Source organism: Oreochromis niloticus, linkage group LG18, assembly GCF_001858045.2.
Source record: "Oreochromis niloticus isolate F11D_XX linkage group LG18, O_niloticus_UMD_NMBU, whole genome shotgun sequence".
In the NCBI taxonomy this organism is placed as follows: Eukaryota; Metazoa; Chordata; class Actinopteri; order Cichliformes; family Cichlidae; genus Oreochromis; species Oreochromis niloticus.
The window spans coordinates 26,560,309-26,585,243 of NC_031982.2; the positions used below are offsets into that span (position 1 = coordinate 26,560,309).

At 37.2% G+C, this 24,935-nt stretch overlaps 1 protein-coding gene across 2 annotated transcripts; it reads left to right on the top strand.

Annotated features, from left to right (window-relative positions):
* Positions 1 to 4,538: 4,538 nt before the first annotated feature.
* LOC102083231 (uncharacterized) lies at positions 4,539 to 19,744 on the top strand. 2 transcript variants are annotated; one of them, XM_019348395.2, is made up of 10 exons: positions 4,544 to 4,711; positions 6,188 to 6,487; positions 6,571 to 6,849; positions 7,397 to 7,486; positions 8,922 to 11,067; positions 14,857 to 15,156; positions 15,235 to 15,513; positions 16,587 to 16,676; positions 18,911 to 18,954; positions 19,189 to 19,744. In XM_019348395.2, exons 5-10 carry the CDS (start codon positions 11,013 to 11,015, stop codon positions 19,420 to 19,422), a joined length of 1,002 nt encoding a protein of 333 aa, XP_019203940.1. In that variant the 5' UTR covers positions 4,544 to 4,711; positions 6,188 to 6,487; positions 6,571 to 6,849; positions 7,397 to 7,486; positions 8,922 to 11,012; the 3' UTR covers positions 19,423 to 19,744. The 2 variants fall into 2 exon arrangements, with proteins under 2 accessions (XP_019203941.1, XP_019203940.1); XM_019348396.2 differs by lacking the exon at positions 16,587 to 16,676 and having other exon boundaries at positions 4,539 to 4,711.
* Positions 19,745 to 24,935: the final 5,191 nt, after the last annotated feature.

Genomic DNA, 24,935 nt, shown 5'->3' on the forward strand with positions numbered 1-24,935 from the left:
GTCAGGGTCTCTGCGTCTGTTTGTTACATGTCCTGTTTATTGTGATAGTCTATTGTGTTGTGTGTTTTGTGTCAGGTTTACTTCCTCGTCTCATGATTCCTCCTCTATACTCCACTTCCCCTCATCACCCTCCTGTGTATATCTTGTCTCAGTCTCCCTTTGTCCTTCGTCAGAGTGTACTGTTCAGTTCCCCAGTGTTATTCTTGTTTCCTGGTCTAGTATCTGAGTTCCTTAATGAGTTTTATAGTTTGGATTTGTTTTTCAGTTTAGTTTTTGTGTTTTACCTTGTGTGCTATGTTTTTTTTTTATATATCAGCTCAATATAGAGCGTGCCTTTTGTTAAACCTCCACCAGCCTCTGCATCTTGGGTCCTCATACACCATATCCTGATACCTGTCATTTCAATTTCACAACAGTAATGTCAAATTATATCCACCAAAGTTGGATTATACATAATATATCTTTGAATTGATCTTTTTTCAGTGTTCAATGACTGTATAGCATACATCTTTACTGATAGAATTGGATGCACAACTTTTGGATTCCCCAAATTACCGTAACATTCATGCCCCTGTGTGTGTGTGTATGTATGTACTTCTGGCCACAGTTATATATAAAGTTGTCATGTTGACTAGTAAATACAATTAAGTACATCAGTTTGCATCAACAGGCCAAACAGTAGCATTGGCGTGTACTTGATAGTATACTAAAGGAGGAATATAATGTTGGAAATCACTAATTCTGTTGGTACATAAAGTAACCAACTTTGTATTGCAATGGGAGAAGAACTGGTTTGTACTGTATGCATACCCTCTACCCTCTGCACTGCTCTAAATCTTCCTTATCTGTTGTCTTCTACTTGCACAGCCACATCCTTACTCCTCAACCTCTTTAAATGAAGATTGAAGGTTGCTTTAAACATGTATTGAGCATATGCCTTCACATGCACAAATGACTGTTTCTGCTGTGTATGTTGTCTGATAAGGTTCATCCCTCAAATTAGGTGCCTTTTCTATCCTTGAATTATTCACAAATCAGTGTTAAGTAGTTTAACAAAAAACAAACAAACAAAAAGCTGGCTACACCCTTTGAGTAGTTCCGTGTTCATGCATTGATAACCACTTCCTTTTTCATAGAGTTTTAACACCTCTTGCATCTTCGGCTCAGTCTGAATGTTTGACAGGTCTTACTAAATTAAGGTGTTATAGTTTAGGTCTGAGCTGACCACAGTTTCACAGCAGCTTTGGTGCTTGGGAGCAGAAAGTCTCACTCATATTCATAATAGTACAGACTAGACAGGCATAAACACAGAAGTTATAGCTCAGTAGATTTGATTCAGGCTACAGGATCAAACTTCAACAATCTTTCCTTATATTTAATATAAAAACTACTCTGCTCATCCCAACCATACATTTGTCCTGCCTGTACAGAGAGAGGGGAAGTCATGTGGCAAAGTACCACAGGACCTGCATGTAACATGTACGTGCAACACTGCAGTGACAAATAAAGGAGTGACCAACGCGTTTCGGCTTGCGGCCTTCATCAGGGTCATTGTAAAATTTGAAACATCCATCCGCATATCCTTTTCAGGGTCGCAGGGGGTGCTGGAGCCCATCCCAGCTGTCATAGGGCAAGAGGCGGGGTACACCCTGGACAGGTGGCCAGTCTGTCAAAGGGCTAACACACAGGGAACAAGTTGCAACATGGCAACTGCCTCAACGCTACCCGAAATTGAACCTCCCCCACCCTCATTCAGATCTGGCGTTTGGAACTATCTTGGTTTTCATGTGAAGCATGACCCTGATGGTAAGCGCATCATGGACAAAAGTAAAACAGTATGTCGGATGTGCGACGCAACACTCAATTGGTGGGAACTAGTGCGTTAGCGCAGTTAGCTTGTTAACGTGTTGACGCTGTCCAGCCCCACGCACGGGGCGATCTGCGGTAACTCGTTAACGGAGATTTGCTGTGTTATGGCGTTAATGTCATTTTAACGAGATTAACGCTGACAGCACTAGTGGGAACACAACGAAGGCGCAGCCACATTATCTTGATGAAGGCGGTCGCACTTTTCTCCTCTCCTCCTCCTCCTCTCCCTTAGCTTCCCTGCTTAGCCTCTTGTGTCCTTGTCTAGTCTCGTGTTTTTTGTATTACTTTTCCCTGGAACACTCTCTCACAGTCTGTTTTCTAAAACCTAAAAGAGAATTATGGATTTGATCAACTGGTCCCTGAATGCAATTGACACCCTTTTCTCAAGTCTGGGCTCGGGTGAGCCTGAGTGCTGAAGATATCTACCTATTCGGAACCATGATAACAGGGTTCTTGCTGATTGGAGCTGGCTTGGCCCTGGCTTATCGAAGAATTAAGGAAGCGGAACCGGCTGTTCAAACCCCCACAAGGCTGCCCGCTGGGATTGAAATGATGGGACGAGGCGTGAGTTCTCAAATGGGCTCATTGAGTGCAGCACGGACAAGATCTTAGAGAAGCTCATGTCTGCCGTGAATACTCAGAATAAGACCTCTGAGTGCAGATTGGATTACATCTGGAGGGGCTCGCTCGGAATAACACCTCTGAGCGCAAATTGGATCACATCTTGGAGAAGCTCACTGCAGTCGTGAGTTCTCAGAATCGGCTCTTTGAGCACAAGAATGACAACATCACGGAGCGTAAGTTTGATAACATCATGGAGAAGCTCACGGCTCTCCAACGGGACATTGAGAGACCAGTGTTGGACTGTTAGAACAGCTTTGAAATTCATATGAGTTCATATATTGTACAGTAGATAGCACAATAATGCTATCTATCTGCTATCAACCCTCTTAATCCAAAAAAGGAACAACTCATATGGCTCCTACACAACCATCACACCAAAAACCAGGAACATTAAAGAAATAATTTTAAAACATTGGTATATTCTTCAAATTGAGCTTAAAGAACCACATGCATGGCAAAGTTGCAGTAAATTGCAGTAACAGCAGAGGGAGATATTTTATTTTCAGCCAACATGAAAATAATCATGGGAAAGTGTTTAAACAGACATTACTAACACATTTACATTTAAATACATTTTATAATATTAGCACATTAGCTTAATCGTTTCTGGTGATTAAGGACCCTGGAATGTACTTCATACATTTTTTTTCTCACTACAGACTTCTTGGCTTTAAATATAATATCTCCCCCTGCTGGTAATGCAAGTTCTGCATGTGTGTCCATGTCATGTCTTGCTTTGGAGAGACAAAGTGTGAAATGGACACACTGGAGCAGCATGTCTATTATGCCTTTATGCATTCATAGTTCTTAAAAACGTAATCTTATCATCTCTTGTATTACCTGCATGGGTTGATCATTATTTACACTGGGACCAATAGTTCAGATTAACCACTAGCGAATCAGAATGCTAAGCAGTCCCCTGCCTCTATAATCAAGAGCTCAGTCTGATGATGTAGTTGCAGAACATAAATCTGAGGGACTATAAGTTGGACTAATGTTGCATTCATAGAAAGTAAATTTATTTTGTGAAAACTCTGTTTCATGTTTTCTGTTCTGAGTTAATTAGATCAGGAAAGCGGAGCCATGCTTGACACCGTGTTATTACTGCCAATGTAAGAACAAACTACTTTGTTACAGGTAAGAGTCTGATAGCACTGCTTCACTATTTCAGCTAATGAGTTTATTGTCATTGTAGGGAGCTTATGATTTATAATAATATATACCAGTTTTACTGCCAACACCTATATGTAAAACCTAAAAACACATGTCAGAGGGTAACTGGGTGATTTCGAGTTGAGTATAGTGCAATGTTGATGTTAAAATGAGAAATGTTATTGGGTTTAAATATGATTCTGTCTTCAATATCTCATATAAGATTGTGTTCCTGTGATTTTGACCCTGTATGTATGCTTCCTGCCTTACAGTAGGTGCTGCCTTTTTTTTGGTGTAGCTGACTCTACTCTACGATTAGTGAGCTGTGCATTGTGGCTGCTTACTCCTGCTCTGTGAAGAGGAGCGTGTGTTGGTGATTTAACATCACTTTTATGTTTAGTGACCAACTCTTGTCCTCCTGAAATACAGAGGGACCCCAAATCTTCTCAAAGTGAGCTGCAATTCACTAAAGAAAACCATGGAAGTCCAAATCCTTCTCAGAATTATAAGACAATATGGCAATGATGATGATGCGCAGAGATGGAGCTGAATCCAAGTCCACTTTGTAAGTCCACCTTCTGGGCAGCCATCAATCCCTCTGGTGTCTCTGCTGGAATTTCCAACTGTGAGTTGATATCCAATTATATATCCAATTGTATATTATAAAGAATAAAGTTACAACTAGCAAAAACACACAAAGAAAAGAGTGCTTTAGCACTTTAAGCCTTTTCACCCTCTCTCAGATGTGATGAGAGGTGAACCAAACTTCAGTCTCTCTCGATCCGACCTTTCTCCACATCAACACACAAACCTGTTTTGTAATTTCCGAAACTGCACATATTTGTTTCCTGTCAGTCCCGCTCACCAGAGATGCGAGCGAAGGATGTGAGAATAGGGTATTAGAAAGGGAACTTAATATGTACATTCTGGCAAATGACTCAGTTGACTGGAATCAAATTGTCACATGTGCAGGGAGTTTCTGCTTTCTCAAACCAAAGCTGTGTCAAGATGGAGCGGATTGTGTTTTTTAGCGCTTTTTTATGGCTGTGTTCATGTGAAGTAAATGGTAAGAACCAACTTTTATACTTACTGGGTGATCTCAATTTATCTTTAAATCTAGGTGTTACCTCAGCACTAATGTATGTTGGAAAATATGTACAGCAAATAAAGTCATTAGGGAAGGAGAGGAAGAAAGTCAAGTAAATGTAATATAAACAAATAATAAACAGGATCATATTGGTATTGACGTGCTGTATATAAGCTGACAGACACATCGTAATACATCAAATGGAGAGAGAGCATTTCTGAAAAACAATTCCAGAGCGCTGTAAGCTACTAGGGAGTTTGGGCTAACAGTTACAAAAGTGGTTTTGTCACAATCCTGGGTGCGTGTGTTTTAAGTTCAACATTTTAATTTAATTTAGTATTACATGTTAAGAATTTTGTTTTCTAGATTTATTTTATGTTTTGTTTCCCAGCATTATAAAGGTAATTTCTGTTTAGGTTGTGTTTTTTTCTTTCATAATGCTTTAATCATAAAAGACATAATTTGTTCATGTCTCCCCCAAAACACTTATCGCTTATAGTTAATTCCCAGTTTTCCCGCCCTCCTGTGTTCATCATTCCTGTGTTAGATGTTCCAGTATTTCGTTACTTGCTTGCCTTCAATTTAGTTTTACTTTCCTTGTCTCGTCCTCATTTCAGAGGATCTGCAGTAAACACCGTCATATGCAGTGAGGTTGTTGTGCTGTTAGTGAGATAAATGACAGAGAGAGCGAACTTTAGGTAATTGCTCTGTATTATGTTGACACATGACGCAGACAAAAATAAAAGAAGAGGGATCACTTCCTTAAATGTAGTTTCAGTATTTTTAGATGGGCACGTACAGATTTGTTTTCCTCACAGCGTTGTATAGTTCATTATTATACATTTAAATACTATTTAGAAGTGATCAGATAAAAGAGGGTAATTGGGAATATTTTAAAATATTTTGTTTCTATCCCAAATGTCAGGACAGGTTTGATTTTAAAATAATGAGGGAGTTCCCCCCAAAACACAACTGAAGGTTTTGGAGAGACAATGTGACACAACAGTTGTGGAAGTGACATTAAATAACTAATAGCGAATAGAATACATCTTTCCCTGCTGCTCAGAACTCTGGATAGTCATGTTTTGTGAAGTTTAATAAATTTAAGCACATCTCTGTATGATAGTGTGAAAGTGAAACCATCTGTCTTCGTGGGAGCAGGTTTTCTATCTAAGAAGCCCATATAACTTGCTCCACACCACCTCAACTGACTGGAGGATGGCATTTGCCATGTTTCACGTCACTGCTCAGATTGGGCAGGAGAATATAGAGAAGTGAATCTGATATAGTTTTAGTAGAATTAAATGCTATTTCACATTATTTTAGTGATCTTAAGTTGACATAACCTTCTGTCATTATAGTAAATTTGACCATATGTAGCTTCATGCACATAATTCTGGCATTTGTGTTGTTGTTGTTTTTTTAATTCTGTTTTTTAAATTTTTGTTCTTTTAGAGCTCCAATATGTGTTTGTGCGGCATGGAAAGGACTTACATCTGGATATAAAGAAATCTGTTAAACTTGACAAAAAAACTGATTTGTTCTGGAAATGTAATAAAACTAACAATGTAGCTAAGTATGGTTTTAATATTGATCCAGTCGTGTTTGACAAATATGAAGGAAGGGCTGAGCTCTTTGGACAAAATTACTCTTTGGTATTAAAGAATGTGCAACACAATGACAGTGGAGATTATACTGCAGTTTTGGCTGGCGGACAAGACCAAAAGATAGCTGAATACAAGGTCATAGTCCAAGGTAGGTTTCTGTTTTCATTATCCTTTGAAATCTTGGTCAGGCATATACCTGTCTTAAATCTCTTCATGTCTGTTACTCTTCAGATCCAGTGTCTCCAGTTAACCTGACAGTGGACTCTGTGTCTGGCAGCTCAGAGTCCTGTGTCCTTGCTGTGAACTGCAGCACAGTGGATTCATCCATCCACCATTCTTTTAGATGTGATGACAAAAACTGCTCTCAGGTCAAAGAAAAGACATCCAAACCCCAAAACTATTCATCCTCTTTCACTGTCTACCTGCAGCAAGACTTTATCCTGTGTAATCACAGCAACCAAGTTAGCTGGGAATACAGTAAGATCAAGTTTGACTGCAAGTCAATTACAGGTAAGTATAAGAGCAATGATGATATGAATGATAAATCCACTTTAATATATTATTCAGCTCAGTGAACAAAGAATTGTAAACCTAAAAGCATTTTTTTAATCCTAAGGATTTTATCTGTTTCCAGGTGAAACAAAAGGTTTCTGTTAGATTCTCAAAACCTCCAAGCCCACGTTTGGTTTGGTGAAGAAGTTGTAAAAGTTTTCACACCCTGTTCTGATCATGAATACCATGCATTTACCATTATGGTCAGCCCTCACTCTGAAGAAGCAAACATACCATTTTGTGTATGCAAATGTTTGTGACACTAATTTGTTGGAGTAAATTGGCACATCAGTAGATATGATGTTTAATAGTTGTTATAAAAAATCACAATCACTGAAATAGCCACTGAAAAGCTCTAACAGAGCTCAAAGGGTTTTAAATCAGCCACCACATTTGCAAAAGTTGAGTGCTTGGGCTTTTAGAGCAAGTCTACCCTAACAGAAATAATTGTACAGTTATTGCATACAGAACACGTTTCTAACCCAATGTTTTGGTTTCTTTACAGTTCCCAGTAGAGCCACCCTAATTCAGATTTCAACTTCAGCTGGTCTCTTTCTCTTGTCTGTCTTCATTGCCCTTTGCATTGTCACAAAATGTAAGTCCCAGTGTGTTTTTAAGCAGCAACAACAGTGAATCAACACTACACTAAATACACAGAAATCTTGCATTGTATTAAAGCATACACTTCATGCACAAAAGCATTCCTTGTATGATTCTGCAATGCCATAAGAATTACAGTGCAGCTGAAACTGTGTTTTGGTACAGCAGTATAAATTTGTTTGGTATAAGGTTTTAAAGATGTAATTGTCACTCGAAACAGTGGTGGCCCTGAAAAGTCAAATGCAGCGCAACTGAAAACACAAGCAAATAGAAAAATTCTGCAAAAATCTTTTTAAAAAAAAGAATGAAAACAACAAGGAACATAATACAAAGACCAGCTTGAAGTGGACATGAAAGACTACATGTATAAATGCAAATTTACACCATGGAGCTGTGCTGTCAAAAAAAAAAAGTTTTCCCGTGTCAGTGTATTTACTGCTTAAGAGACAAAGAGTGAAAATGGGCAGTATATCCTTCCCAAAACGTTGATTCTGTTCATCTGGATGTAGGAGAAATGTTTTGTCAGTCATCCAAGTCACATCTTCAGCTTCTTAAGAGAAGCTTCTTACAGACTTTCCTAACCTGGATGATTGAGCATGCATCAAGAAGCAGTATATCCGTGATTTGTTAACACAGAAGTGATAGTTGCAGCACGGGGCAGTACAGAAATGACCTCCTTAAACTGATTTTTATTTTCAGTCTCCTTATGTTCCCCTGAGTTATTGGTTCTGTTATTAGTCAGCTAACATATACTAATATAAGTCTATTGACTGCAACCAACCAACCAACCTGACGCTGTACGGCAGAAGATGGCGCTAAATATTTTCTAAACACTTTAAACACTTATTTCTTAAATCCTGGTTCATTTTATACAGACTTTATACATGTAGTTTTTCATCTCCACTTTAAGAGAAGTAGCTGTATTATTCCATTGCAGAAATCTTTGTTACATTTTGAAGGTTATTCTATGACCAATGTACAAAATAGGAGAACTGTGTTCTACTAAATTCTGAAAAAAATTATTTGTAGAGGAGCTAGAGGAGTGAAAGACAAACGAGCTGTCTGTAAGTCATATGACAGTACACAGATAAGAAGGGAGTTCAGCCAGAAAAGAACTGTGAATAAAAATATAAGATTGATGGAAGCCTAAAAGCACAACCATGTTGTCTCTATATGCTTCTTAGTCAGTAAAGTGTAGTGGACAATGGATTTTATTTATAAAGTAAACTATAATAAAATTAAGATACAGCCACTCAGAAGTTTCTCACTTAGCCAGAAGCATCTGCTGGTTTGTACTTTATGTAACTTCCACTATAAGAATTCCCATTCATTCAATTCCACCTAAAGGAGCTCACAAAATTCTTGCGTAATTGTACAACATTATTTTGACAATAGTATTTATCTGACATGATATTTTGGATTTTTTCTAGGAAATCAACCCGGACAAATATTGCAATCAGATTCTCTCAGGAGTGCCCTGACGGATGATGGATGAGCTCCCACAAAACAAAATCTATTGTTTTTGTTTTGTTTTGTTTTGTTGGGGGGGAGGTGGGTGGGTCTTTGTGTCTTTTTAATCTCCGTGTCTGTAGATTCTTTCTTAGATATCTATAAAATAATTATAGCTTTGTCATAAGCACTGGGATGTTGATAGACACATTAGATAGCAAGAAAGGAGGAGGGCAGGAAAACTGGCAAGAAAGCCAATGCATGAAGGAATGAAATAGTGAGCTCATGCATCAGATATGTTACACAATTTTTTGGATTTCATGCCATTTTTTACTTGTATTTTCAAATGTCAGCTTAAAGTCGAACCAATAACTATATTTTGCAGATCATAAAAATTCATATTTAAAAGGTTATAACTGACTGTAAAGAATGCCAAAATCAACCAGGTCTCTCTGTTACAGATGTGAACCTTAATGGAGAAATAGTGTCACGACCAAATATAGGTCAAAACTGGTGTCTGCTGATTTTGCCACCTGATTTTATATATTGGATGTAGAACTCCCATTGGCAATTCAAATGAGGCTCACCAGTTGGGAATGTGGCTGTTATGCAAGATGAATATGTGCTGTGTTGTGGCAGGCATTTTTTTTTTTTGACTGATAGTAATTTCATAGTAATTTAAGTAGTTTCCAGCTCATACTGTGCAAAAATTTTGACCCACCCCTAATTTCTTAATATTCTGCCATGGGAAATAATGGTAACAACCATGCCACCGTGCAGCCTATGTAATAGCACAACAATTACATATGTAAAGCTATTACTTTCCAAGTTATCACTAATAACTGTTCTTGAAAAGGTTACAGTTCTAACAAATGTATTAAATCAACAACAGTATATTTTAGCTTCAAAGTAAATGTACTATAAGTACACTCTTCTATCATTTATGAGGCAATTACAGTGGACTGAGGTGAATTTCATGTACAGTCTGAAAAAAAAACCTTTTTAAACTTATTCTGTGGTTACATGCACTAAAGAAATTATCCTGTCACCACACGTTTACCACACAATTTATTAAATACACCTTGGACATTTCTGTGTTGGACCCCTTTGTCTCAGTTCTTAGAATCATCAAACCAGGGAATGATTTTTAATCTTTTTGGTGAGCACATGCAAATTGTAGCCTCTGTTTCCTGTTCTTAGCTGACAGGAAGGGCATACAGTGTAGTCTGCAGCTGCAAGCCAAGTTTTGATGTGTTGTGTGTTCAGACATGCTCTTTTGCACATCTTGGTCATAAAGGATGGTTATTTCACTTACTAGTCTAGTCAAACTGTTCAAAGTTATGTAGAAATCTTAGTAGATCATCAGTTTATGAAGTGCTCAGACCAGCCTGTCTGGCACCAATAACCATGCCATGCTCAGTGTCACTTATAACACCTTTATTTCCCTTTCTGGTGCACAGTTTGAACTTCACAAGGTTGCCATGACACTGGCTACATGCCTGAATGTATTGAGTTGCTCTCCTATAATCGGCTCATTAGATAATCTTCTTAAGCTGAACAAGTATAAAATATTTTTTCTGACATTTTTGTCTTGTAAATGTACCTTTTTTTTTCATAATCCACACAATTTCGAGTTTTTGCTTTAAGTAATCTGAATACTTTTAAAATCTTTTATCATGCCTATGGGGATCGATTCGTTTTGGAGCAAATTTCACCTTAGTCTATATTTTAATTAACAAACATGAAACTGTGTAAGTGAAGCAGACTACTGTTGATCCGAATTAAACTCAACATTTCCAATATCAGGTTTAACATTTTGGTAGATAGAAACATTTCATTTATTAAGAGGTTTTACTTTAAAACATTTATACAGTAGGAATACAATGTGAAAAACAAAAAAGAGAAAATGAAAGAGAACGCTCAGAAGAGACGAGAGTCATTCTTTGTATTTATGTCACTGTTGTTACATTGAGGTTTTAGTTTGGGGACAACCCACACAGGCTGTGTGCATCACTACTGAAAATCTTCAATGAGGAAGCTTGCACTTCCTGATTTTCAAAGCAGGTGTCAAGATGGCACGTATTTTATTTTGGGGAGTTCTTTTGCTGCTTTCATTTGAAATACAAGGTAAACACTTATTTTTACACTCTAATTATTATTATATTTTTATTAGTATTATTTTGTACACTAATATGTCAAAGTGATTCTCCTTTGATTGTTGGAATTTGGTTATTGTACTATAGCACTAAATTGTTTGTAAAAGACATACAGCAAATGACGTATAATAAATAATTGTCAGGGAGGAAGAAAGTCAAATAAATACAGTGAAAAATGAATAACAGGCAAGAAAATTATTGGTATTGAGATTGCAATAATTACATTGCAATAAGTATGATTTTGACATATTAACAAATGAAAAATCAGAATGAATTTCAACATCGATGTTTCTGAACTATGAATAATGGTAACATGGGGCTGGTAAGTGCTGACTATCTGCTTGATTTCTTTGTGTCATTTTTTAATTTTTTTCCCAAATCAATTTGGCTGAAGTTGAATTCAAATCTACTTTTATCCGGCTCCTTCTTCACCAGAGAAGTGACGTTCCATGTCCCAGGCTAGTCTTGGTAGTGATCAGTCCACTTCTTCTTCAGTAACTCAACAAACCATGTAGTGCAAATAAACAGAATTCCCTTAAATTGTTTTGATAAGCACTGAAGTACTGTACCAAACTCAAAACCAGTAGAACACAAATTCACTAAAAGTTTTAAAGTGTCTGATATTAAATTGAAAACTGAAGCAGCCATGTTCACATTTTAAAAAAAGATAATATGTGTCTCTCTGTCACATAGGCATACACACACACACACACACACACACACACACAAACATACACAGATGTCAGTTGCTGACATCTATCTATTTAAGTTGGTTTCCTCCTCTTTCCTCTTGTCAGTATCACTTCTCTCCTTCTGTCTGTGTTTCCACCCACAACTTTGTGCTATGCATATGCAATTGTGATCTAGAACTGGAATAAGCCACTTATTATATAATGTTTTTAGAATAATTTGGACATCATTTGGTGGAACCCCTGCTCAACAAGTTTATTTTTAAATGCAATGTTTTCATTATGATTTTGGTGAACAAAAGACTGTAAGAGGGATATTTCCATGAGAGTGCCAGGTCAGGGTCATGTCACTCTTTTCTGTTTATACTTCCCCATTATAACTGGCTAATGCCTGCTTGTTCCACTTCTTTGGAACTACTGTACTACTACTGTACCCAGCTGAGTTCAGAAGAAATTACTAGCCTTGAGAGCAGGGAGAAAGGGGCCAGTGTAGAGACCTCTGTGTCATAATCTACCAAATGTATATATTTTTAAATGATTCAAATTATACATTTTATTAAACATATATATTTTTAATATATATTTCAAAGCCAGAAGTTAAAAGACAATACAATTCTGTGTCATGATTACCACAATCTGACATCATGGCACAAAGCTTTTCTTTTTTCAACTACAAGCCAAAAAGAGGACAGTAAGCAGGAAACTGGAGCACCAGACCTGTGAGAACTGATAGCAGAGAGGACCCAGAAAGAGCAGTCAGGGGAGAAAGACAGCACAGGAGCAGGGGTTGCCCAGAGCTTTAAACCCATTTGCAAGTCTTCTCTTTAATGTTTCTATAATTTCCAGTGGTCGTGTATTCTCAGATATGCTCTGATGAACTTAACTTCACATTGATAGTTATATTTATTTACTACCTCTGAAAAAAAGGAAACATTAGCCCAATGCATTTCTGCAGATTCATTGCTGTGAAATTATGGTAATCATGGCAAGTAGAATCATCTACAATATTAACTCGGCTACATGAGTACCACATTTTTATACTGCACTCCTGCAACAATGTTTTACAAACTGCTACAAGCACAAATGCAAACATCAGGCAGACAGACTGTGGGTTTCTCTTTGGTCACTTCTATACAAGCTGGAAGTCTCTGCTTGACTAAACTTCCTCTTCTAGTTAGTTTTACTGTAACAAAAACTAACAGACAAATACTATTGCTGTATGAAGCAACAGTATATAGCAGTATGTCATAAAATGGGTGCTCACATATACTGAATGACTCCTGAAAACAAAGTGAAATCAACAGAAACAGCGTGATTACTAATCAAAGTTAAATGTGAAATGCTGCATAATAACATACAATGCTGATATTATAATTGAGAGGTGGTTAAGTGTGTGGTCACAGCTGTGAGACTGCAAGTAGATGAAAAAGCACATATGAGACTCTGATAGCTGTGAGATAAACTCCAATGTCTTCAGCTCCAATTAAAAATAAACACCAGTGTCTTCACTTTTTAATTTAATTCTGTCATCAGTCACGAACTACATGAATGCTAAAATTATTCTACCGAGAAAAATATTTTTATTACCTCCTCTTTCTGAGTACAAAGATTAACGCTTTGAGAGTGAAGTATGTTTTAAATGAACATTCAACTTAAAAAAACAGAGTTAGAAGAACACACACAAACAATTAATGTACACTATATAAGTGTCCATTCACTGCAGAAATATGCAAGCAGTGGATGGTCTGCAATTTTAGAGCCTAAATGAGAAAATGTGAACAATATTACAGTAATACAATATAAAACTGTAGTTGCATAAAATGATGAATACCTACAGAAACAGTTTTAAGTTTAACAGCAGTTTCCATTTCAAGTCTGTTGTGAAGTCATCACAAGTTATTATTATCTGTTATTCAGTCAGATCAGTTTGAGCACATATGTTGACAAAATGACAAAAAAGGGAGAACAATTTGATGTTCCTGCCCAATGTTACTTTGACATGTGGAGAGAAAGCAGAAGGATCAAAGTCTGGAATCAAAAGTGTGAAAGACGAGTGAACTGAATGAACACAGACTTTTCTGTTTTTCTTAAGAAACATGATGGATAGATTTTGCAATTCTACTAATATTTCAGTTTCATTAATCTTCCTTTAATCTATTATAGGCTATTGTTGTATCCTACTAAAAAAGCCCAAAATGCATACACGTGTGGATGTCAGCAAGTGCTGGGACAAAAACAAACAAATGATAAATGTAAGAAAATCAGCAGCTCAGTAGCTGTGGGGCTTTTGTCTACTGAAGGAAATAACAGTTGAATCACCTCGTTAAATTTAGTCACAGCACTGTCAGATAAACTTCCAGTGTAATGAAAAAAAGTTCCCGGTGCTCGTTAGTTCATTTTTGCAAATGCAAACGATAAATAAAAATAATAAAAAAAGATAAGATAAAAGAGTGTTTTCAAGAAATACTGTTTAGTGTTCAAGCAGACACTTAGGGTCTGAAAGGCTAAGATTAAAGATTTCATTAATTTTCATTTCCTCTCATGGAGGGAAGCGGAGATGCTTCCTGAGACGAATAAATATCTGGTTAGGACAAATTTGGACAAATCTAGATATTAGAGGTGCACCATCTAAAGTAGGGTGGAAGTCAAATCTTCTAATAGGATTTTCACAAAAGTCTACATTTTATTGTTGAAAATCACCTAGACAAGCAGTGACTGAAGGATGATGTGTGGCATGTGCTACTGTGATCACAAGTCAGATTGGGGAAGGGAGTGGGGAAAACCACAATCAAACATTTTGGCAGTTACACACAAATCTATATTCATTTTAGAGATCTCTGATTGATGTAAGGGTGTGTTATTACAGCTGGATAACAATTAAACATATTTACACTAATAAATATGTTTAATTACAAACATATAAATAGATTATGCAACAATGTTGACTAAACAATAATAAAAACAGACAAGACAAAAATACTGAAAAAATATCTACTGTATGTAATTTGAGAGACTTCCAGTTGCATGTTAATAAGATGATTCTGACATCACATTTGTTGTTTTTCTTTTAGGGCTCCAACATGTGTTTCTCCTCCGTGGAAAGGACTTACACCTGGATATAAATAAATCTGTTGTACTAGACAAAAAAACTGATTTGTTCTGGAAATTTAATGAAACTAACAATGTAGCTAAATGTGGTTTTAATAATGATCCAATAGTGTATGACAAATATGAAGGAAGGGCTGAGCTTTTTGGACAAAATTACTCTTTGGTATTAAAGAATGTAAAAAGCAACGACACTGGAGATTATACTGCAGTTTTAACTGGTGCACAAGACCTAAGGGTAGCTGAATATAAGGTCATAGTCCAAGGTAGGTTTCTTTTTTTTCGTTATCCTTTTTGTAAGTAAATGACATGTTTTACAATTCTTTATGACTGTTACTCTTCAGATCCAGTGTCTCCAGCTAACCTGAGAGTGGTCTCTGTGCCCAGCTCAGACTCTTGTAACCTGACTGTGACCTGCAGCACAGTGGATTCTCAAATCAGCAAGACTTTTAGATGTGATACCCAGAACTGCTCTCAGGTGGATGAAAATAGTTTGAAGAAGACAAATGATTATTCGTCTTTAATTGTCTACCTGCACAGAGACCTCATCATCTGTAATCACAGCAACAACGTGAGCTGGAAACAGAGTACAATGAATAATCCCTACTGTGAGAAAAAGACAGGTAAGGTTAAAGACCATAAAGAGATAATTTAAAGATTTTATGCAGCGGAACAAAAAACTGAAAATATAAACTAAAACTAAATTTTGATCTTTAAAGACTTCATCTCTTTATATTGATCTATTCATGTATTTCAGTTGAAACGGAAGGTATTAAAATCTCAAAGAACTAGAAATCACTATGGCGTAATTGGGATATATTTTTTCTGTTAAGAACCATTTTCTTTTGTTCCCTCAAGGAAAAAGTCTATTTCCTTTTGAAAGAACTTGTTTTGATGATACAGGCTCTACTTTCTTGCTTGCACAAGCACAATATAGTGTGTGTCCAAATGTTTGTGAAATGATCCAGGGTTTTTGACTTTTCTTTAGTTTTGTATATTTGATAATCTTTGTTAAATTGTTCTGGTTCTTGGTTTCAGTTCCATGTTGTAAATAGTTAACCTAAGGTTATTCTTAGATTCTTTTGTGTTCTGGTTTCTTAAGTTTATGTAGCCTATTAACATTTAGTCTGGCTTCATTATCCCTGATTTGTCTTGCTTCCCATGTGTTTCTGTCTAGTTCAGCCAAATCTGCGTTTGTTTACCTTTCTCTATTGTATATCTTAGGTCAGGTCTCAGTGTTGCTCATTTGCTGTTTTATTTTAGTAGCCTGTGTCCCATGTGGAACATGTTCAGTTTTGCTTCCTTTGTCTCATTCGTCTGTGATTAGTGTCAGCTGAGTGTCCCTCTGTTCCTTGTTTCAGTCTCTCTCACTGTGTGTCCTGTGTTCCATTCTGGTTTGTAAATTCCTGGTTTCTGTCCAGTCATTCGCACAACAGGCATGCCATTAACCAAGGTAGTGATCTAAAAAGGATTTGCAGCTTTCCATAAACAGTAATAGGAGTGTGTGAAAAGTTCTAAATCTAATAACCTTTGATTGGGGATTTTTGATTGGCAGTCAAAAACCTTTTGAGATTTAACACAAAGTGTTTGTGCTTCTTGTGTGATAATGATTCTGCCATTACAGAAAAAAACACAAATTTAAAATTACAGGTTCTGGTAGGACTATTTGTGATTAAATATTTTGTTTTCCTTACAGTTTCCAGTGCACCCATCATTATCGCAGCTGCTTGTGGCCTCTGTGTTTTCATTTTCATCATTATTTTCATCATTTGCATTGTCAGAAAATGTAAGTCCCAATGTGTTCTTTCAGCAAAAACAGTCAAATAAGAATTGTTGCTACTTTAAGTACACTGAAACCTAATCTAATATCTAAGTATACACTTAATATACATAAACATACTTTGTATGATTAGGCAATGCCATGAAAACAAAGAAAGTTGAGCCAAAATTTGGTACAATAGTATGGATCTGCTTTGTAAGGTAGGATGTAACTTTCATTCAAAAGGTCTAGTTTAAGGTATCCTCACATCTTCAAAATGTGTTCAATTAGGTGATGCATTTGTTCTCAAATTTCCCCCAATTTCACACTTATGATCAAATGAGCAAAGATGAATGAAATCAGCTGTAAGGTTTAAAATCTATCGATCCAAATTGTCCTGTCTAGATTACTTTCATGAATAAGCTATTTTGATCTTCACAGCAAAAATGGGTCTAAAAATATAAAGCTGTCCCTCTGTAAGGCAATACAGGCTGGAGGAGATAAAAATGAGAAATAAAGCACAGCAATGATGCTACATTTTGAACATACCTAACTGCTTTAAAATGTTCAATTAATACACATTCACAGGAGAGGAAAATTTTATTGGACTGGAATATAAGATTGAATTTAATTCTATTTGGATAACAAATTTGAATTTGGCTGAGAGAGAAAATATATATGTTAAAAAGGTTTCTATTCACCACCACCACCACCACAAAAACACACACACACACACAAAACAATGAAAAAACAGACACAACTGAAATCTACTAATAAGATCTATAACAGTAGCGGTTTTAGATATGGGCGACACGGGCGGCTGCCAGGGGCGGTATCGTGGTGGGGGACGGCATCGCCGGTATCGAAAAATAAATAAATAAATTGCTCGTACTCATGCTGCCCCGACGTCATGCCAGCGCATACTGGGGATGGCATAGGCACCGATCGGTTTTCTGCCGCCCATTTGCTGGGAGTAAGGGCGCCCTCCGTTTGCGAGGTGCGCCTGCTGCTTGCGGCACAGGGAGGAGAGGGCGGGGCGGCGGGGGATTCTCTGGCTGGCTGGAGCAGCATCTAATAACCAACTGCAAAATAAAACAAAATAAAAACAAACCAACAAACACGAAAACACCAGACATTATGATACAGACTTATAATTTGCACCGATGTTTTTTCGAAATTCTATATGCAAGGGAGTGTTCGCCCAGGGCGCCAAACAGGCTACGGCCGCCACTGATCTATAACCTAAATATTTGGTACCAGCTAAAGAATGAGCTGTTAAAACCTCTGATTTTTAGTGTATTTTTTCCTATATGTGAAGCCACTTTGCCACTTTTGTTGCTACTGTGTTTTTTAAACATTCACATTACTCTGTGAAGTGCAGCTTTGAAGCAAACTATGTTTGGCCAGTTATGCGGCAGAAGTTATTCTGTGCCTTTTGCACAACTGGGATAGGTTCAAAGTGTTGGCTTTGAATATCACATTATCTGTATCTAACCTGGTTTCCAGTAGTTGGGTGTTGTGGAGCTGTCTGAGCTCCACCCACAGTGAACACTGGATTGGACACAAGTACTGCATGAAACAAGTTCTGACCAGTAATTAATTAAAACTGCGCTTTAAAAGACAACAACAACAAAACACCCCTGCAGACACCTCCTTTCTTGGCTGTCCTGCATCTGTGCTCATCGATGCAGCGCCTGCAGTTCTCTCAAAAAAAAAAAAAAAAAAAATAATACTGCTAACCCCACCTGGTGAAATAGCATTAAATAGTTTAAATATTCGTAAAGAATTAATTGTTGGTTGTTAATTGCTGCCTTCTATTAACATATCTTAAACATAACTGTGGAAAAAGAAGGGAGCACAGTTATCACAGGCCCTTAACCAGTTTGCTGTTTGTGACTACAAGTGAGTAATATTATAATACATAAAAACCCACTAAACCTCATCTCGTCACCAGTATTATAGGAGAGGTTAAGACTGTTGCATCTAGAATAGCACCAAGCACTAACAGTAAATATATTTTCTAAGGATGAAAGGTTTTTTTTATGGAAATTCATTTTGACCAATAAAGATCAATGATTTTATTTATTTATTTATTTACAGACTGACCAGTTCACTGTTTGATAGGGGACAGTGGTGTATCAGTTCTCTGTAGCTAACATGAACTGATCTGGAGTCATTGTTATTTCCACTAAGGAATTTAGAAGTTCCCGTGGAAAATGTGTGCTGTAAGTACATCTGTATTTTCTGTGACTGTCTTGCAGGTAAAAGAAGGAACCAGGAAAATCAACTGTATGAGGCTGCTCAAGTAAGTGAACACTTTTTCTTGAGAGAAAAAAGAAACAAAATGTCTTATTCCGTTTTATTTTAAATTCACTTCAAATTCAGAATAGTTTAATGAGTCTACTACATACAATCTACATACGAGCTTATGCACTAGTTTTATGTGCGTGTTCAAAATCAACCTAAATCTTCTTTCTACACTTACTGCTTCACACATTTTGTTTGTTTTTCTAACAAAACACTTTTGATTTGTTTCTAGGAATACCCTCCAGGCCAAACTCGAAATGAGAATGTTCCAGGAGATGCCTCGAGTCTTTCTCCAACATCTACTTATGCCCTGGTGGAGTTTCACCCTAAAACTGAATCCACTAAGTCCAAAAAAAATCCACAGCCAGAGACGGTGTATGCTCAGGTTACCAGAGCTACCAGGCCCAGAGGCACTGCCCAACAAACCGAGCTGGAGAACATCAGTAGTACAAATTCACAAGGCTAAACACATATGAACTCTGAACACTTGAACCCTGTTTCAGCTCAGGTTTTCTAAAATGTTGGATCAACTTTGTCACCTGTTTAAAACACAAATGAACTGAATATTTCCTTAATGTTTTCAAACAGTATCCCTTTTTTGTAGTAATATTTTTGTGTTTTAGATGGTGATGGCTTACCGTGAAGTTCACTATTTTGTTTATAGAGCTATAAATCTTTTTTTCTTGTTTTTTGCAGCCTTCCTGAATAATATAGTGCACGTAATCTTTATCAATAATTATTGTTATTCTTTATATGTATTGCAGGCTATAAAGAATACTTAAAGTTAATACATTTCAAGTTTTCTTTTTATACAGTGGCTTGCAAAAGTATTCGGCCCCCTTGAACTTTCCCACATTTTGTCACATTACAGCCACAAACATGAATCAATTTTATTGGAATTCCAGGTGAAAGACCAATACAAAGTGGTGTACACGTGAGAAGTGGAACGAAAATCATACATGATTCCAAACATTTTTTACAAATAAATAACTGAAAAGTGGGGTGTGCGTAATTATTCAGCCCCCTGAGTCAATACTTTGTAGAACCACCTTTTGCTGCAATTACAGCTGCCAGTCTTTTAGGGTATGTCTCTACCAGCTTTGCACATCTAGAGACTGAAATTCTTGCACATTCTTCTTTGCAAAACAGCTCCACAACTGCCCTGTGACGGCCTCAGATGTTGTCTAAGAGAATATTGGGAGCAACAACACCATGAAGTCCAAAGAACACACCAGACAGGTCAGGGATAAAGTTATTGAGAAATTTAAAGCAGGCTTAGGCTACAAAAAGATTTCCCAAGCCTTGAACATCCCACGGAGCACTGTTCAAGCCATCATTCAGAAATGGAAGGAGTATGGCACAACTGTAAACCTACCAAGACAAGGCCGTCCACCTAAACTCACAGGCCGAACAAGGAGAGCGCTGATCAGAAATGCAGCCAAGAGGCCCATGGTGACTCTGGACGAGCTGCAGAGATCTACAGCTCAGGTGGGGGAATCTGTCCATAGGACAACTATTAGTCGTGCACTGCACAAAGTTGGCCTTTATGGAAGAGTGGCAAGAAGAAAGCCATTGTTAACAGAAAACCATAAGAAGTCCCGTTTGCAGTTTGCCACAAGCCATGTGGGGGACACAGCAAACATGTGGAAGAAGGTGCTCTGGTCAGATGAGACCAAAATGGAACTTTTTGGCCAAAATGCAAAACGCTATGTGTGGCGGAAAACTAACACTGCACATCACTGTGAACACACCATCCCCACTGTCAAATATGGTGGTGGCAGCATCATGCTCTGGGGGTGCTTCTCTTCAGCAGGGACAGGGAAGCTGGTCAGAGTTGATGGGAAGATGGATGGAGCCAAATACAGGGCAATCTTGGAAGAAAACCTCTTGGAGTCTGCAAAAGACTTGAGACTGGGGCGGAGGTTCACCTTCCAGCAGGACAACGACCCTAAACATAAAGCCAGGGCAACAATGGAATGGTCTAAAACAAAACATATCCATGTGTTAGAATGGCCCAGTCAAAGTCCAGATCTAAATCCAATCGAGAATCTGTGGCAAGATCTGAAAACTGCTGTTCACAAACGCTGTCCATCTAATCTGACTGAGCTGGAGCTGTTTTGCAAAGAAGAATGGGCAAAGCTGGTAGAGACATACCCTAAAAGACTGGCAGCTGTAATTGCAGCAAAAGGTGGTTCTACAAAGTATTGACTCAGGGGGCTGAATAATTACGCACACTCCACTTTGCAGTTATTTATTTGTAAAAAATGTTTGGAATCATGTATGATTTTTGTTCCACTTCTCACGTGTACACCACTTTGTATTGGTCTTTCACGTGGAATTCCAATAAAATTGATTCATGTTTGTGGCTGTAATGTGACAAAATGTGGGAAAGTTCAAGGGGGCCGAATACTTTTGCAAGCCACTGTAGGTCTTAACCAGGGGTGTCAAATAAAAGACTCCAATCAAGCCCACTGGGGGGCTTTTAAAAATGTGAAACAGGACATAAATCTTTGACTGTTAAATGTATTTCAGTTGTTTTGCCTTGGCGCTATATAAATTAAAATGCATTGTTTGGCACACTTATCAAAGTGGGCTGTATGTGGCCAACACGGTAAGATGTGTTCAAAATCCCTGATTTAAACTTTATTGGAGAATTGTATTAAATCATAATCCAGTCTCATTAGGAAGACTTTGTTAGTTAACAGCCACCTTAAGTTTGTTGTGGAACAGCTACAGCAGAAAAAACCTTCTTAGTAATTTATTTTTATTACAGAAAGCAAGGAATGGGAAGTCAGCAAAACAAGAATAAAGTCTGGAGGTATACAGAGAAATCTTAAACATTTTTCTTCTGGAATTTTGCAAATTAAATTCTAAATAAGTTTATATAATAAGAATCTGTCTGGGTTTTTTTTTTTTTGTTTATCAGATGTCCCATGTCTAATGGGGTTTCCCCAGATTTTCCCTCATGAGTACATGCTACTACGGTAGTAGAACTACCAGTCAGTACATTTGGTTTCTTGATAAAGATGACATGTCCAAAAGATCAGATCTCTTCCTTTTTTACGACTCAGACTGAATGTCTTTGTCCTCAAAGGTCGTAGTGAGTTACACACATAGACCCAAAGCTAAAAGTATATAAGAAAGAAAGAAGGTTTTCATTGCCTTCATGTTTTATTTTGTTTTCTAATTTAGCTGTTGTACCAGGAAACTAAATTGTTTTCATAAAAGTCAAATTTAAAGTAGACATTAACAAAAAACGTGCTTTGCTTTTGAGGAGGTTTTACAAGAACCAATTATGAGAAATGTCTGAATTAATTTATCCGGAAGATTATTTTGAAACCAAATATTTTGGAACTGATTAATTGATTATTTGGGAAAAATACTGTGCTCATCATTTCAAGATAATGTTTTTATTGTCAAATATATTTGGATTACATGTTTCACCTTTCACCAGCCAAACTGAGATATATTTCGATACCGATCTCAGTTGTGTCATGAGGTGTGAGTTTCTCTTTACTCCTCTTGTTTAAGAATATACTTGTACCAAAAAAAGACAAGAAATACTCAGCGTATTTAAAAGACATCTCAGTATTTCTGTCATTGTCTGCTGTGAAGTTAGAACTTCATATTTTCATAAACATTTCAAGTCTTTTTCCTGATGGGCTTTTTGATATTTTTAAAGAATCAGAACTAAAAATGGAACCGTCCTTTTCTGCGAACACAGAGTCAGTTGCTGATCCCTTCCTCTAAGTTTCACTCTCTTTATGTCTGTTTCCTCCGCCTCCTCAAGAACAAAAATCACTCTACTCAGCAACCCTCCTCTGGCACTCTCTGATTAATAACAAAGTTAGAACTGCAGTGGTATTTATTGACTCCTTATGAGAGAGGGCAACCTTGACCCAATAAATTATCACAGATATATTGTTGTAAAATCATGGTAGTAACGTCAAGCAGAATCATGCTCAATAATGACAGTTAGGGGAGTAACAAGTATTTGTACTGCACTCTACACACAGGCACAATAGCAAGCACAAAGTGAAACGTCAAACAAAGAGATGTGTAGGTGTATTTAAACCCAACTTTATGCAGACAGGAAGTAGCTGCTTGACTGAACTTCCTTTAAAGACACATTGTAAAAAGTAAATGCAACACAGCCTGCATGCTGTATGAAACAGTACATGCAGTATATCATAACATTGGTTGTTACATCTATATGCTAACTCCTTACAACTGAAGGAGATGAACAAAAGAGTATTACTGTAGTTCAGAAAGTAAATGTGAAGTTATAAATAGTAAATGATATTAAATGCATATATCACATTTCACACATAGTTTAGTTTGTGGGTGTCAAGAACTACAGTATACCCCAATGAAGTTGTGGTTCAGAGTTTGCTGCCTCAGTCCTTTCCCTGATCATGTACACACAGACACAAAGTTCAGACATTAGAACAGTCTCTTTGACTACTCATTTAACATACTGATCAAAAGACAAACTGTTGTACTTTGTATTTTCCCTGGTGAACATCATGTTTCTATCCACTGAGTTGATGTGAACAGCGAAGGCTTTTACTTCTTGGGTTTTGGTTTTAACCCAGGTTTCATCCACATCTGTACCGGTGGCTAGGTGCTGTCACTGTGAAAGAGCCAAGAGATTTACTTTCACTTCCTCCGTGTCAAGGCTACTTACAATGAGTGACACTTTTGTCAGTAAAAACCCTCGTTGTATTTAAAATATGTGGTGTGAAGGCAGAGTTCTAACAGCAAATCTGATTGGAGGGAAAACATCCTAGCTCCGATGCAAGGAAATGTTGTAGGTGGCTGAGTTTATACTGCTAATGATGAGTCTGAGTGGGACTCCTTTTTGTGGATCTTTATAAGTCCATATACACAGGCTATAGCATCCCCTGGGTACAGATGGTTATACTTAGAGCAGTCAATGGCTTTATCCTATGCAAGTTAATGCTTGTTGGGTCTCATAGGTATTGTTGTCACTGAGGAGTGTAGTAATCGTGGGAAGATAATCAGCTGAGTTGAATACAACAGTGTAACTCCCCTCGTCAGCTGGTAATATGTTAATGTTTTGGTCTTTGCTCGGGGAGGTGATTGCCTTCATTTCTTGCATTGTGAAATTGCACAGAGGAATTCTGGCACTGGAGAGGATAGCTGAAACCATCCTGATTTGCTCTAATTCAAGCTTGTTAATTTATTAATTTTTCACTAAACTGCTGTTTGGGTAGTTGTTATGAGATCCACTATGCGAAGCTATTGTGGAGAAATGGCAAAAAATGAGTCCTTTGGCTAACACGTGCTCTTTAGATTCAGTGAAGATCCTATCTGATGTTTTTCACCCACTTACCTTATCCTGTCTTTGGTCTCTTCCTGTTATGTAAAATTTTTAGCTGAGGAGGCTCTTGTTGCAAATGAGTGTTTCTGTATTGTTCAAGATACATGTTTTACTATACTCCTGCTTATGATGTACACCTATAAATTAGCTGAAGAGCACATGGCATTGGCTTATATAAGATGTGAGAAACTCCTTGCTTTTCAGTGAAGTTTCAGACTTTACTGTAAAAATTTTTCACTTGAACAGATGGAAACAACCAATAATTATTCAAAATATGCAAAATAATTTTTCTGAATGTGCTAAAGTATCTGAAGTACTTTTTACTTACAAAAATTATTTTCTGCGTATGCAACACTTTTTGATAATGTTTTTTTTTTTCAATCACTTGGTAATATTGTTGGACAGGTGAGCAGACCAGCTCAAAAGTAACACACTGCCCTCTTCTGGTGAGGTTTAAGAAACACATTTGTCTCAGGAGCAAATCCTCAAACATTTTCATGATGGGTTTAACTAATAAATAATCATGAATGTTTTCTTGTCTTTAAATGTACCGTATGATGCTGGCCTGAGTGCATTGTTACATTTCTTATGCACAACTTTGTGTTTTCATTATATAAGATAAAGAAACAGGGATT

Coding starts and splice junctions, on each gene's coding strand:
- LOC102083231 (XM_019348395.2), top strand. CDS start 11,013: ATGGCACGTATTTTATTTTGGGGAGTTCTTTTGCTGCTTTCATTTGAA. Junction 11,068..14,856: donor GCTTTCATTTGAAATACAAG/GTAAACACTTAT, acceptor TTTTTCTTTTAG/GGCTCCAACATGTGTTTCTC. Junction 15,157..15,234: donor ATATAAGGTCATAGTCCAAG/GTAGGTTTCTTT, acceptor GTTACTCTTCAG/ATCCAGTGTCTCCAGCTAAC.